Raw genomic sequence first — 16269 nt, 5'->3', positions numbered from 1 at the left:
CTGCGATTGACGCTAAATTTACTGTTAATCCCCGCCATTTCTCAATAATCTAGAACGATAGTGTTTGGATAACTTATTATTATTCACGGAATGTATTATCAGTAGGCCCATCACATTCATTTATTTATTCTCATTCTTGGAGCGGACCCAGAGCTCACAAACCACGATACACTTGTGAGAAATGCGTTTTGGAATATTTCATTTCATTTAAGACTTTTCTGTCAATTTCCAATTTTATTTGGAGAGCTCCATGTTTGTTTGCATGTGTCTGGTTCCTCCATCCCGCCAAAATGTTCAGTGATCACACATAGAAATACACACGCATGTCACGTTTGGGAGTCAGTAGGTCTATTGTGAGTTGAGATACATTTGGGAATAGAGATCAATTTGTGAACAGTCATAAAATAGTATGATTAAGTCTGATTTAGATGAATTTACCAACGTAATGAATGATATATAAATAGCCTTTTATGTAGTGCCATGTTGAACATTAGGCCTAATCCTGGTTTTCACTAAAAGCATTGAGGATATAAGTAACTCATTAAACTTGTATTGTTATTTTGTTTGTGCAGGGGGTGAACTTCGAGGCCTGGAACCCAAACTATGAGCCCCCTGACAACCATCAGCAGAACATGGTGAGTGTTATTGTCAGCAGGGGCAGCCAGAGACCTCATGCCCATTGAATGGTGTATGGTGGTGTACTGATGCTGTACCTTAATACATTTTCAGTATTTATCTGAAAGATATACACAATAAATACAAGAAATACTCTCTTGTTTCATGCAGTGCTAAAGACTGACCGTATGCTACAATAGACGGCACAGTAATTGTAGATTGGAGAGAAGAACAAAGCACTATGGCATTAGCACAATCTCCTGTGGGACAAGCAGGCAGCAATCACTTTAGCAGCACAGTGATAATTATTAGTAATGCAGTGCAGATGGCAGAGCATGGAAATGGTAATCCCTCACCCACATGGCCCCAGAGCTGCACACAGATCGGTCTGTGTGTGTTAGTGTGTTTGTCTGGATGTGGCACGCGGATCGGTCTGTGTGTGTTAGTGTGTTTGTCTGGATGCGGCACGCGGACCGGTCTGTGTGTGTTAGTGTGTTTGTCTGGATGTGGCACGCGGATCGGTCTGTGTGTGTTAGTGTGTTTGTCTGGATGTGGCACGCGGATCGGTCTGTGTGTGTTAGTGTGTTTGTCTGGATGTGGCACGTGGATCGGTCTGTGTGTGTTAGTGTGTTTGTCTGGATGTGGCACGCGGATCCTTGTGTGTGTCAGGACATGTGCCTTTATGTTTGTTTGTGAGACCAGAAAGGATGTAGCAAGCCCTCTCTGTGCTTCTTTCTCTACATATAGTATACCCAGCAAACCGGCAAGGGAAATGTGAGCACACATGGGTTCTTACATGTTGTGTCCGTTTATATGGTTCTTCTGTATTTGGTTCTATGTATTTGAGATTTTGGCACAAAAAAACATAGCTGGAGGTGGCATATGTGTAATTATTGGGCTCCCGAGTGGCGCAGAGGTCTAAGGCATTGCATCTCAGTGCTAGAGGCATCACGACAGACACTCTGGTTCGAATCCAGGCGGTATCACAACTGGCTGTGATTGGTAGTCCCATTGGGTTGCGCACAATTGGCCCAGCGTCGTCAGGGTTTGGTTGGTGTAGGCCATCATTGTAAATAAGAATTTGTTCTTAACTGACTTGCCTAGTTACATTTAAAAAAATTATTGAGTGAAATGTATTTTGTTGACGTTTAAAAATGTCCCGGTCCATCCATTCCCTCATCCTTCATCCCGCCAGTTGAATTACAACTAATAGATCAACCAAAGTCCTCAGGTGACTGGGAAGGCACCATGTGGTACAGTTAGACCTACTGCTCTGCTGGCCAGGATTGTCAGGGTGGTTGGGGTGAGGAAGAGGTAGGCTGTGAACTGAGGGTAGGAGACGTCAGGTGTTTGTCTGTGGTGGCGGCCATATCACAGACACTCCTCCACTTTAGTCTTCATGCTGACTCTATAACCAGTGCAAAACTAAAGACAAATACAAATAAGACAAAAACAAGGCATTTCAAGTTTTCACTTGACAACTTGAGAGTACTAGGCATTACATAATGCACACTGATATTATGGACACTGATAGCCCACTCTACCCATATTATTCTGCTGCAGACTGGGGATGCGGAGGCTGACATGGCTGAATCTAAGGGAAAGCTGAAGAGGTTCCAGAGGCTAGTGAAAGTGAAGAAGGGAAGCCAGATGGAACTAGATGATGGAAAGACTGACAGCAATTGTGAGTTCTAATGGATGCACCTTAGCTCCAAATTCAAAGACAGAGCTGCCTGCCTGCTTGAAACACAACAAATCCTATGAATACAAAACCCTAGAATAATAGGGGCAACTCTCTCATTAAAAAAAAGCTGATGATTTTATTGTTCTTTAAAGAATAAATTACATATCTATGAATGAATAGGACTAAAAAGTCCTTTATTTCTCTTCTTGTCCAGGTCACTTGGCAGACTCTGTGTTCAGTAACGACAGTCCCGTCATCACCTGCATTGGGCTGGGGAAGAAGACAGAGAAGAAGTCCTCGAAGGCTGACGCACCATCGCCACAGAAGCAGCTGAATAAGGAGACCAATGGGAAAGCTGTGGAAGGACCTTGGAGCACTGGGGTTCACGACCACCACTGGGGCCTCACAGAATTCCCTCCACCCTGGGATGTCCCCTACCACACCTGTCACCGGCCCCCAGGCGAGCCCCGGAACTATGGCTTTGACTTCACCCTGCCCCGAGCAACAGCTTGGGACCACTTTGAGAGTCTGGTCCAGGAACTGGACAGCAAACAGACGCCGCCAGTGTTCTCACACCAACGGGTCATACGCTCGATCACAGATCTGGACATCTCAGAATCCACGGTAAGATACGGTTCACTTAAAGGAGATTACATACAGGTCTGACAGAGATATTGTGGGAAGCTGTGGGACTGGTCTTTCCCAAATGATTGCTTTGCAGGGAACACTTCCCCCTACACAGGCAAATTTCTATTTGGTATTCATTTAACAATGAACAAGCTTATTAAGGTAATAAAAACGGAAACTGCAATATACAGGCTTTGTGGTAATTCACCCCTTCCTGTGCTCACCAGTCGCTTGGTCACTTCCTCATAATTCATTTGACTGGTTTACAGTGAACTATCAAAAACACTATGAAGACAACAGTTTGTGACATAGTCTGAAAAGTCTTTCAAGCTTAAAAAATTGCAATTATGGCAAAAAAACAAACAATTACTCACATTATTACAACCCCAAACAAGCAGTCATCAATGAGACTTTCTGGGTGCGCTGAGGATTATTCAGTGTCTGTAGCTTGTTGACCAGACTTTCCACCTCCCACCTAAAAGTACAACACATGCATGTCTTTCATCACAGATAAACAGACTGTGTAGAGACAGTCACATCCTGGCTGCCTTAGAGGAAATGTAGCTGCTCTGCACAACTGTTGCAGTACAGTAGGTTGTTGATATGATGATTGGTTAAATAAGCAACAGCACAGTTGTTTTTTATCAACAACAAAAAAACTGACCAGCAGTTATTCAGATTCAGCACTATGCTTCAGAGGAAACCGTCAAATGTCTCAAACAACGACACGAAGAGCAAGACAAAACCAAAGGTGAGATGATTTAAAAGTCTGTTTTTTTTTTAAATAAAATGTGCTTTTTGATTTGCTGTTGTAATAACAAAAAACAACATTTTATATGGCTGAGCATTTTGTTTAAACATTTTTTAACTTAAAGTACTTGTTGTAATTTAAAAGGAAAAGTTCTAAAGCATATTTGCCAAACATTAGGCTGTATTACAGCGGTAACTCAGGATATTGAAAATGAAGATTCACTCAAAAGTTTGAGTTCATTATAAAAGCAATACTAGCATTTCTTGCTCTTGCTATTTGACCATTATTTCTGTTAGAAATCATTAGCTTTCCCCAGTAGGTGACAGTGACTGCAGCCGGCCAAGGTTCACGGTTCACTAACGGTCAGATGATCATTGCGGGGCCACGAGCCAGGGTTTAATGTAACAGATGTTGGATGAGAGCCTCAGAATGACCACAAAAACTAATCTAATGGGCCGCCAGTGAACAACGGGCCATTGCTTTTCACACAGTCACATTTTTATGACGTTTATGCAGATTATTATCTTTCAATTAGCATAGTGCAGATGAGCAGATGACAGGTTTAAGGGCGAACAGCAGGATGTACTAGAATAATAAAATCCATAACAATAACGCTATTATATAACAGGAATACAACACACACACAAAATTGTAGCACATGAATGACATGAAATATTATAATATTCAATGTATTACATTGGATTTAGTATAAGAGATTTACATTACATCACTTTATGGCAAACAGCCGACCATAACTGATACAAACTCCATTAGCTGTAGTGAAGCTGAACACCACTCAGTACTCATCCATTACCATACAGAAGTACTCATAATACTCATGATATCAATAGTAGTAGTACAAAACAACAATACTACAAAGACAAGGTTTGGTTTGGTTTGGTAGCTTTAGAAAATACATCTGTAGAGTTCAAACTGAACCTGCAGTTATATCATCAAATCCAATCTTAGTCAAATGCAACATAAGACACAATAAGTACAAAAAAGATGAAGAGAAATCTCGTAAAATGCCATAATGGAGCCTGGTGGTAATACAGACAGTACTAGGAACAGCCGGGTTAGATGTATGGTTTACAAGGTATAGGCCTACTACAGACATTACTTGTTTGTATTGTGCTGCTTTGAGTTCAACATAAACACGACAGCCAGACAACATGTGTCCTGCTGTTACCATCTCAAACACGTTTTAATCTGTAAAGTTAATCTCTCATCTCACCCAGCGCTCCACCAGCTTTGGCCGATTTGACTCACTCAGACACCAACCAGCCCCAGTGAAGCCAGAGGAAAATGGAGGTGCTTTGGTATGTGAAGCATCTGTCTGATTTTGTCGGCTACTTCAACAAGTAATTCCTTATAAGTGATACTGTAAACTTTCTTCATTGTTTCTAGGGATGTGACGGTCATGGGATTTTGGATGACGGTTATTTGTCAGCCAAATGACCGTGGTCACCGTTATAGCCGTTTGAATAGCAAAAAAAATGAACATTTTCTCCTCTCCTCCGCTCATGACCGCATGTGCTGCCATAGAAATAGAATGACTAGAACGGGCATCCCCATTCAAGTCAATGATGGCATAATGGGTGGACTGGGGGCCATTGCAAGCGTACCCATAGCAGAGATAATTTTGAGAAGAGGGGAATCTCACTCGAATCGTATTAACACCCATTGTGTACGTTTCCCATGTGTCGTCAATGGGCCACACAGTGCATTATGGGTGATTCTGGGACAGGGAGATCACTCCTTCAAGAATGGGAGTCAATTGGACGCTAAATTAAAAAAAACAGCATTAGCATGAATTACTTGAACAAGAAGTACAACATTACGAATCTTTTCTGAGATGTGAGATAATGAACTTATTCTCTGTAATATCGTACAGCTTTGAAATCGTGACATTGCGTACTTTCGAGGAAAATAGGCAGGTTTCTCAACTCATATCCACAACATGAACGCGATTGGTCGACAGTCTGTTGGGTGGGGCGTTTATACGTGTCTACATTCATTGGCCACTGGGATTCATATCTTCTCCTTTCTAAGTATCTCTGCCCATAGGAACAAAGCAGTAAGTCAAAGCAGGAAGTGTACCCATCAATATGTGCAGTGATTTTTTTGATTAAACTCAACTGACATTACTTAGGTGATAATGCCAGAAAAGCTGGTTTTGGTGGATATATTGGCACGGGTGTTGGCAAACCGTGCCAATATATCCATCAAACACCGGCTTCGAGGGCATTATCACTTTTATACAATGACTTATATCAACATATCCAAATAATGATTCACATATTTTCATAAAAAACATTATTTTGATGAATTTATTCATACTATTTCATCCTCCCACAAGACATAGTCCCGACATAAATCTAAGGTTGCTACCCAAGCCGACTGGTTGTTCGTTCTATTGGTTCGGTTGACAGAGTAGATAAGTCTTTTTGTTCTGTATCTATGGATGAGACCCAGTCGTTCAGTCTTTTTGTTTTGTATATATAGACGTGACCCAGTCGTTCAGTCTTTTTGTTTTGTATATATAGACGTGACCATTCAGTCTTTTTGTTTTGTCGTTCAGTCTTTTTGTTTGTATATATAGACGTGACCCATTCTTCAGTCTTTTTGTTTTGTATATATAGACGTGACCCAGTCGTTCAGTCTTTTTGTTTTGTATATATAGACGTGACCCAGTCTTCAGTCTTTTTGTTTTGTATATATAGACGTGACCCAGTCTTCAGTCTTTTTGTTTTGTATATATAGACGTGACCCAGTCTTCAGTCTTTTTGTTTTGTATATATAGACGTGACCCAGTCGTTCAGTCTTTTTGTTTTGTATATATAGACGTGACCCAGTCTTCAGTCTTTTTGTTTTGTATATATAGACGTGACCCAGTCTTTCTTCAGTCTTTTTGTTTTGTATATATAGACGTGACCCAGTCTTCAGTCTTTTTGTTTTGTATATATAGACGTGACCCAGTCTTCAGTCTTTTTGTTTGTATATATAGACGTGACCCAGTCTTCAGTCTTTTTGTTTTGTATTTTGACCCAGTCTTCAGTCTTTTTTGTTTGTATATAGATGTGACCCAGTCTTCAGTCTTTTTGTTTTGTATATATAGACGTGACCCAGTCTTCAGTCTTTTTGTTTTGTATATATAGACGTGACCCAGTCTTCAGTCTTTTTGTTTTGTATATATAGACGTGACCCAGTCTTCAGTCTTTTTGTTTTGTATATATAGACGTGACCCAGTCTTCAGTCTTTTTGTTTTGTATATATAGACGTGACCCAGTCTTCAGTCTTTTTGTTTTGTATATATAGACGTGACCCAGTCTTCAGTCTTTTTGTTTTGTATATATAGACGTGACCCAGTCGTTCAGTCTTTTTGTTTTGTATATATAGACGTGACCCAGTCGTTCAGTCTTTTTGTTTTGTATATATAGACGTGACCCAGTCTTCAGTCTTTTTGTTTTGTATATATAGACGTGACCCAGTCTTCAGTTGACCCAGTCTTCAGTCTTTTTGTTTTGTATATATAGACGTGACCCAGTCTTCAGTCTTTTTGTTTTGTATATATAGACGTGACCCAGTCGTTCAGTCTTTTTGTTTTGTATATATAGACGTGACCCAGTCTTCAGTCTTTTTGTTTTGTATATATAGACGTGACCCATTCTTCAGTCTTTTTGTTTTGTATATATAGACGTGACCCATTCTTCAGTCTTTTTGTTTTGTATATATAGACGTGACCCAGTCGTTCAGTCTTTTTGTTTTGTATATATAGACGTGACCCAGTCTTCAGTCTTTTTGTTTTGTATATATAGACGTGACCCAGTCTTCAGTCTTTTTGTTTTGTATATATAGACGTGACCCAGTCGTTCAGTCTTTTTGTTTTGTATATATAGACGTGACCCATTCTTCAGTCTTTTTGTTTTGTATATATAGACGTGACCCAGTCTTCAGTCTTTTTGTTTTGTATATATAGACGTGACCCAGTCTTCAGTCTTTTTGGTTTGTATATATAGACGTGACCCAGTCGTTCAGGCTTTTTGTTTTGTATATATAGACGTGACCCAGTCGTTCAGTCTTTTTGGTTTGTATATATAGACGTGACCCAGTCGTTCAGGCTATTTGTTTTGTATATATAGACGTGACCCAGTCATTCGTTCTGAATGTTCCATTGCCACACATTCTTATCCCTTGCTTGCTAGGTAGCCAACTACGGCTAACTTACAGTCATGTCAAAAAGTGCATACAGAATAACAGCAAAGTAGCTGTATTTGTGTTTGTTTAAACTGTTTTCTAGTGACATTTATTTGGATACAGCCACAAAAATGAGCTAATAATGCGCGATTTCGCCTGCATAGAAAATGTGCTCTCTCATCAAGACACTGTTGTTCAGGAGAGCTAACGAACAAATACAGCTAACACAATCACTTCAAACTGAAGCTGGAAAGACTGCAAACCAGCTGCATTTCATTTAGTTTCACCTGTTTTCTATTGACATTTATTTTTATATATCCTGAAAATGATGCCAGCTGATTCATGAGTTCGACAAGCTGAGAAAAGCTGTCTTACGGTCTGTCTTGTCCCGACTCCCTACACCTTCATTACTATTGGACAGCTGAAGATCGAATTTCAAAATGTAAACAATGTTGCAAATGTCAGAGAGGCATACAGCAAGGTTAATACAAATCTCCCTGTTGAAAACCAAATGTTAGTCTAAAATAAATGGGAGATAATGTCTAGATGCTTTTTATAGTGGAGATCGAGTTTATAAATTGCCTGGCAGGGTTGATGAGACAGTGAATTGCGCAGTGAGATGGAACAGAGTAAATGGGCATTTTAATGTCATAGCTTTAGCGGGTGGTAAGTTGTGGAATAAACACCGGCTGGAATGCAATTTTTTAAACAATCATCATCCAGGATTAGATCCACGCATTGTATAATAAAAATACATTCCATTGCATGAGCCACATAAATTAAATGAACATTCCAGTTGTTGTTACACGTGGTCAGCCACTACGAGGACGATCAGCTGTCCATCCTGTCTCCCTGTAGCACTGTTTTAGGCATCTCAAAGTATGAAACATTGCAATTTATTGCCCTGGCCACATCTTCAGTCTTCATGCCTCCTTGCAGCATGCCTAAAGTACGTTCACGCAAATGAGCAGGGACCCTGGGCATCTTTCTATTGGTGTTTTTCAGAGTCAGTAGAAAGGCCTCTTTAGTGTCCTAAGTTTTCATAACTGTGACCTTAATAGGTCTTAACGACCGTTCCACAGGTGCATGTTCATTAATTGTTTATGGCTCATTTAACAATCATGGGAAACAGTGTTTAAACCCTTTACAATGAAGATCTGTGAAGTTATTTGGATTTTTACGAATTATCTTTGAGAGACAGGGTCCTGAAAAATGGGCGTTTCTTTTTTTGCTGAGTTTACATTACCATGGAAATTATAGCATCACAATACCAGACAGCCATTGCGAATGTAACCATGAGTTTACCAGTCAAATTCCAATCCCGTTCTATTCATTCTATTTCCATGGGTGCTGCTGCTGAAGTGAAGGGGGCTTTGCCTAGGCAACCAAAGACGTGTTTACTACAACACCTTGCTTTTGTCAGCAAGGAGCAACAAAGTTTTATCGCATTGTAAAGAGTTCATGTTACCGCAGAAACAGATTCAACCACATGAATGCCTGGCCGTCCTGTCTTCAGATTGTTCCACAAAAAAAACTATGGTTTCAAATGGTTATGACGTCTTTTTTTGGAGGGGAGGGTTGATTGGTCTTCATCCATAATCGGCGGTTACACAGTACGGTTATTGTCCCAGCCCTAATTGTTTCAACATTAGTAGATTTGTATTTATTTTTCCTTTATTTCATCTTTTTAAATTATGTTGCTGTATCGTAGTTTAAGCATTTCAACGATGTAACAACAAGTGTATGTTGATATGTGTGCAGTCTGCAGAGGGAGAGCAGGTTAATAGTGACCAGACCAGATCAGGAGGTATAGGCAAGAAGATGAAGGCCATCTCACTGACGATGAGGAAGAGGATGGGCAGGCAGTACGCTAAAGCCCTGTCAGAGGAAATGGTGAGTGAGACGAAGCACGTTGTGGCAAACAGATCAACTGTGTTTTCTTTTCTTTATTTTTTAGTTTGATTAATTTTAAGCAGAATAGGCACCTTCTGTAGAAAACAACCCCAGAGCCCCTCTCTTGTTATTTTCTGATTTTGAGTTGTTGCTTCTTGTTGACGGGGGGCAGTATTGAGTAGCTTGGATGAATAAGGTGCCCAGAGTAAACTGCCTGCTACTCTGTCCCAGATGCAAATATATGCATATTATTAGTAGATTCTAAAACTGTTTGAATGATGTCTGTGAGTATAACAGAACTCATATGGCAGGCGAAAACCTGAGAAAAATCCAACCAGGAAGTATAGGTTTCTGTAAAAATGGCTGTATGTTTTTCTGTGACTTGGTGGTGACCTAACCTAATCGTTTGTGGTGCTTTCGCTGTAAAGCCTTTTTGAAATCAGACACTGTGGCTGGATTAATGAGAATTGTATCTTTAAAATGGTAGAAAATACTTGTATGCTTGAGGAATTATAATTCTGAGATTGTTATTGTTTTGAATTTGGCGCCATGCACTTTCACTGGCTGTTGGTGAAACTAGGGGGCACTATTTTTATTTTTAGAAAAATAACGTTCCCAAAGTAAACCGCCTATTTCTCAGGACCAGATGCTAGAATATGCATAAAATTGACAGCTTAGGATAGAAAACACTCTAATGTTTCCAAAACTGTCAAAATATTGTCAATTAAAAGTAAAAAATAAAGCCTAAGAAAAATCCAATCAGGAAGTGACTCATGTTTTGAAACAGTTGTGTTCCTATGCACTCCTATTGGCCACTGAAAGGGATATCAACCAGATTCCTTTTTCTATGTATTCCCTAAGGTGTCTACAGCATTGTGACGTAGTTTCACGCCTTTATGTTGAAGAATGAGCGTAAACGACTACATTGCGTAAGAGGCCAGCTGAGGGCTCTCAGAGTGATTCTTGCGTAAAAGACAGAGGTAGTCATTTTTCCTCTCACTCCTACTGAAAAGCCAATTGTCCCGGTTGATATATTATCGAATAGATATTTGAAAAACACCTTGAGGATTGATTATAATATCTGTCGATATTATGGATATAATTAGATTTTTTTCCCGGCATTGTCGTGACCGCTATTTCCGGTGGATTTCTGAACATAACGTGACAAACAAATGGAGTAATTTTGGGTATAAAAATAATCTTTATGGAACAAAAGGAACATTTTCTGTCTAACTGGGAGTCTCGTCAGTGAAAACATCCGAAGATCATCAAAGGTAAACGGTTAATTTGATTGCTTTTCTGATTTTCGTGACCAAGCTTCCTGCTGCTAGCTGGACATAATGCTATGCTAGGCTATCGATAAACTTACACAAACGCTTGTCTTGCTTTGGCTGTAAAGCATAATTTCAAAATCTGAGATGACAGGGTGATTAACAAAAGGCTAAACTGTGTTTCACTATATTTCACTTGTGATTTCATGAATATGAATATTTTCTAGTAATATTTTTTGAATGCTGCGCTATGCTAATTAGTGTAGTTGATGGCAATTCTCCCGGATCCGGGATGGGTAGTTCCAATTAATGCAGAGGTATAGGCTGGTATGTAGGAAATGTACAGTCAGACCAAGTCCACATAAATTAACAATATAAAACCAACAGAACAGGAACCTTGGAAGTGAATAGTACAGCATAGAGTGGTAATAGAATACAGTGCTTGGCTCCTCAGGAAGTAAAGAAAGGAGGATTATAAATGATGACGAACAAGTTAGGCTCTTAGTCCATGTCCAAACACTGGTCAGTACAGGACAAAGACTCGTTAACACGTCACCTGGTAACCAAGTCATTTGTGAAGCTAAAAAGACACAACCCTTCTCTCACAAAGAGAACGAGGGAGGTACAGTCGGAGTAGGTATAGGGGGATTACACACAGCTCCCGCCTATGTCAAGTCTCAGTTATAAATGGCAAGGCAGCTCTGTGTGGATTAAGGACTCAGAGAGAGAGAGGAGAGAAGCTCCTCTGTGTTCTTGCACAAACTGCCTGGGATACTGAGCCGTTTTGGCACACGGAACATCTTAGAACCCTGCCCCCACCCAGCCCTCTGATTACTTTAGCTTTCTCCTTTCCTTCCTCCTCAACCGCCATGCTGTGAGAGGAGATGAGGAGTGACGGCATAAGGAGAAAAGGAGGGCAAAGAAAATAAAAAAACGTGACCTGTTCTGTTGCTTTTTTACTGGTAGTGCGACGAGTCGGAGAGAGATGAAGAAGGAGAAGGGGATGTTGTTTACGGCGTCCATTCATTTCCAAAAGGACACAGAAAGTCCAGTCACTCTCTGGAAAGCCTCTACAGTCTCAATAGTGGACAAAGCTCCTCCAGTAAGCACACAGCCAACACCTTACTGGATTAAACAAGTTCTCTCTTTACTAATGCAATTTTACTTTAATCTGCAGTTGATTAAAATCAAGTGTGTAGTCTCATCTGCTAAGGCATGTTGTTGGACCTTGATTTAGCCAACAAAGGATGCCTGACAAACATAATCACAGTCAAAAGTCTAAACTGTCAATATTTAATTCACCGCCATAACCATCATACTGTAACTTAATATTATAATTGTTAAGTAGACTACTGTTAGACCAGCATCAATCATAGGAGGCTGCTGAGGGGAGGACGGCTCATAATAATGGCCAGAACGGTGCGAATGGAATGGCATCAAACAACTGACAACCATGTGTTTAATGGATTTGATACCATTCCCCTAATTCCGCTCCAGCTATTACCACAGGCCTGTCCTCCACAATTAAGGTGCCACCAACCTCCTGTGGCATCAACACTCATGAATAGACATCGCATTAAGGAGTGAAAAAACTACCTCACTCTGTAGCATGATGTATGACAACACCTACAATGCTCACCGTAACACATTCAGCCCTGTAAAGGTTGTTTTGAAGCTAACATGATGTCTGTCTCCTACCAATCCAACTGTGCTGCGCCCTAGGTGGGGTTACCAGTGGATCAGACGGCTCCAGTAACAGAGACAGTCTGAGGCTGGATGAGGAGCTGCCCCTTTCCTACACAGGCCAGTTCTGTGGCAGAGCCCGGGTCCACACTGACTTTGTCCCCAGTCCCTACGATACTGAATCACTCAAACTTAAGGTAACCTACCTGACTGAACCACCTGACTGAATTGTCAAACATGTCCTTCAGTACATCCTCGTGGGTTTTTAAGCAGTTGAGATAGAGCCAATGTCTTGCAAAGTAGCTTATGTAGACCTCAGACATGCATTGCTCAAGTAAAATGCCAATTTCTTCTTTCAGGTAGGGGATGTGATTGAGATCATCAGCAAGCCTCCTATGGGGATATGGACAGGCATGCTGAACAACAAGGTGGGAAACTTTAAGTTCATCTACGTAGACCTCATAGTAGAGAAGGTTCCTGAACCGCCTCAGAAGATGACACACAGGAGGAGCAGGAGACCCCGGCCCAAAACGCTACAGGAACTCCTAGAGCGCCTCAATTTGGAGGTAAACTGTCTCTCTCGCTCTCTCCTTGTCTCTCTCACACTCTTCTCTGTCTCTTTCCTCAAACCTGCTGTCACAAACAATTGCTCTCAAAAAACATGTTTCCTGCATTCTTAAAAAAAACTATAAATTGCATCTTTAGAGAACCATGCATTTCTGATGTCAACACAGTGATGACAGACAGGATTGAGATGTTTTTATTGTAACATGATGGCTTGCTTACCGATTGGTATTGTTTCTCTGTGTTGTAGGAGTATGCCTCCTCCCTGCTCCTTAATGGGTACCAGACAGTAGATGACCTGAGAGAGCTGAAGGAGCAGCATCTGGTGGAACTCAATGTGACTGATTCTGAACACAGACATCGTCTGATGGCTGCCGTCGAGTGCCTCCAAGAACCCCAGAGTGAGTCAGGGCAGTCTTTTCCCTACTTTGATTTCCAGGTGGGATGCAAAGGCACTCAAGACAACACCTGGGCCTTCTGGCATCAACATTGCCAATTTAAACAGATCCATACTCTTAGGTGAGGTGCTCCAGAGCTGCTAGTTCTGACAAAAACTGTAGGTGTGGAGGAGATCATAATTCCCTCTAAGCATATGTACTGTATTTAGTTTGCCAAAGGTCTGGTTTTAGATATCAAGCAGATCAGGAAGGGTATACCGTCAACAGAGGAAGTGCTGTATCAGGGCCGTGGTATCAGGGACACAGATAAAGAGGCTAATGATAACTGGATAGCCAGCACTTACAGCACAGAGAACACAACAGGACAGTTACCACACATAGTTCAATACAGTCACAACCAATCATTCAGGACAGTTACCACACATGGTTCAAAAGAGTTACAATAAACAATTCAGGACAGTTACAGCAAACAGCTCACAAAAGTTACCAATCACAGTTTAAAACCATTATAACAATACTGCTAAATTGGCAAACTGTCTATTATAACAAAGAAGTGAACTTGCAAGAAGTGTGAACTTACACACAGTGTGTGTAAATAACAGGATATCAGCCATCTTGTCCTGGCCATAGCTAGATAAAGAAGATGTCTTACACTGCTAATACCTTAAGAGGCAGTTGCTAGAAGGACATGAAAGGCTGAGTGGTAGTCAAGAAACATAACATTGAGTGATGCAAGACAAGACAAGCTACTAACAGGAAATGTAATTTTCAGAAGCAACTGTGGTTTGGGTGTTGCACCAGCCCATATATCTTGTTTTTCAATCTTGCAAACACTTTGGATCTTTTGAACTTAATAACCTTTAGCTGCAGTAACCAAAAGTAACAATTGTGTTGACATGGTGCGGCAGGGTAGCCTAGTGGTTAGAGCGTTGGACTAGTAACCGAAAGGTTGCAAGTTCGAATCCCTGAGCTGACAAGGTACAAGTCTGTCGTTCTGCCCCTGAACAGGCAGTTAACCCACTGTTCCTAGGCTGTCATTGAAAATAAGAATTTGTTCTTAACTGACTTGCCTAGTAAAATAAAGGTAAAAAAAACAAGATCTCAGACTCAGAGATTCAACAGCCTACATTAAAATTGAAACATACCAGCTGCAATAAAATTTCAGTGCTTGAGAGAAAAATGAAACTATGAAAAAAGTTATTTCTGCAACTCTGATATTGTGGGAACATGTCAGATTTGTGGACATAACATTTAAATAGACCACTATAAGCTCTCTAAGCCCCCATGTCTGTTCCATTCCAGGTGATGGTCAGAAGGAGGGAGAGTTAAACAAGGAAGCCAAGTCCCCAACTGAGAGTATTAAAGCTGACCTGAACTGCCCCAGAGACTCTGGCTGCTACATGCCTTCTGACTGCTCAGACAACAGCAAGGAGGAGACAGACATCCACATGCCAGCAGCACTGAACAATCATCCTCCCATGGCTCAGCCATAACCGCCACCAGCAGATACACACTCCTCAGCGCCTTTCAGAAAAATGATCGACGTGGATCCATGCAACAATTGTCTCATGCGAAAGACCCTTTACGTAGGACAAGAGCACTCCTCTTTGCTTTCACACTGCATTCAGTATCAGTAGCCTATGTGGCTGGCATTGCAGTTATGCATAAACCCACTATTTGCACATCATTTCAACCCCCAAAAATCTGTGATGACGGTGAATCAACCTTTAACATAAATCCAATGACAATGTTGATTTCACGTTAAATTCACATTAGTTGACAACTCAACCAAATGTAAATCAATATTAGATGTTGAACTGATGTCTGTGCCCAGTGGCTATCTACTGTACACCAAAGGCAGAACAGGCATTTCCTGAGTTGGCTTGGGTGCTGGTTTGTAATTGTTGATGATGATGTCCCCCAAGCCTTTACAGTTATTCCTCAAGTCTCGTGAGTTATCCTGTCACAGGACCTGTGAAATCATTGCAGTAGGCTAGGCTTTGTTTTTAGCACAATGTGCAATGTCAACATTACTGAGTGTGGGTGTACAGTACATTTTCAGAGGTGTATGTGGAAGAGGGAGATATTAAATGAGGGTTTAAAGCATTTTTCTACTGTATCTCAGATTTATGGTATTATTGAACATTTTGTTAAAGTGATTTGAGCGTTAGCAGCTTACTGACAGTTTTTTGAAAGCTGTCCTTTATTCTAGCAATTGTTTTACCAATGTACCAATGTACCAATGAAACGACTATGAAACGCAATATTTTTCCAAAAATAAAGTATTATAATTTTCTGCAGCTGTTAAATCATTTCTGGTGAGAATGGCACATGGGGATACATTGTTTTTCTGAATTTTCATCAGGAAGAATAACCAGCAGAGGTACGGCAATATAGGCCTACAATTGGTTGGTAACAATTCTTCATAATACAGTAATTTATTAACATTTGCATAGGCATGAAATAAGCACACTGGATACGTTTACATTCTTTATTTAAGCAAGTCGCTGATTTCAGATGGAAATCTGAGAGGAACATCACTCCACCCTTTCTTCAGAGCAGGAGTCCACATGGTGGAAGTGTTCA

General features: G+C 40.7%; 1 protein-coding gene and 1 long non-coding RNA gene across 2 annotated transcripts in view; one reads left to right on the top strand and one right to left on the bottom strand.

Annotated features, from left to right (window-relative positions):
• The window catches only part of LOC135550660 (uncharacterized), a 61542-nt gene extending 58052 nt beyond the window's left edge, over positions 1 to 3490 (bottom strand). The window contains exons 1-2 of the long non-coding RNA XR_010457129.1: positions 3301 to 3490; positions 1885 to 2023 (exon numbers count right to left, since the gene is read on the bottom strand). This is a non-coding gene — a long non-coding RNA (uncharacterized LOC135550660). The remainder of the gene's footprint in view (positions 1 to 1884; positions 2024 to 3300) is intronic.
• Positions 3436 to 15979, top strand: samsn1b (SAM domain, SH3 domain and nuclear localisation signals 1b). Its single transcript, XM_064981672.1, has 8 exons — positions 3436 to 3677; positions 4916 to 4996; positions 9636 to 9767; positions 12005 to 12140; positions 12761 to 12918; positions 13081 to 13287; positions 13536 to 13686; positions 14986 to 15979. The coding sequence occupies exons 1-8, from the start codon at positions 3615 to 3617 to the stop codon at positions 15174 to 15176; spliced, it is 1119 nt and encodes a 372-aa protein (XP_064837744.1). The 5' UTR covers positions 3436 to 3614; the 3' UTR covers positions 15177 to 15979.
• Positions 15980 to 16269: the final 290 nt, after the last annotated feature.

The sequence above is a fragment of the Oncorhynchus masou genome, chromosome 12 (assembly GCF_036934945.1).
Source record: "Oncorhynchus masou masou isolate Uvic2021 chromosome 12, UVic_Omas_1.1, whole genome shotgun sequence".
Lineage (NCBI taxonomy): Eukaryota > Metazoa > Chordata > Actinopteri > Salmoniformes > Salmonidae > Oncorhynchus > Oncorhynchus masou.
The sequence above is the reverse complement of the archived record's forward strand: the minus strand, read 5'-3'. Positions and strand labels throughout refer to the sequence as shown.

Bases quoted from the DNA above. Each gene is read 5' to 3' on its own strand.
- samsn1b (XM_064981672.1), top strand. From the start codon at position 3,615: ATGCTTCAGAGGAAACCGTCAAATGTCTCAAACAACGACACGAAGAGC. The intron at 3,678-4,915 runs GTGAGATGATTT...CATCTCACCCAG, and splicing joins AGAGCAAGACAAAACCAAAG to CGCTCCACCAGCTTTGGCCG. The intron at 13,687-14,985 runs GTGAGTCAGGGC...GTTCCATTCCAG, and splicing joins GTGCCTCCAAGAACCCCAGA to GTGATGGTCAGAAGGAGGGA.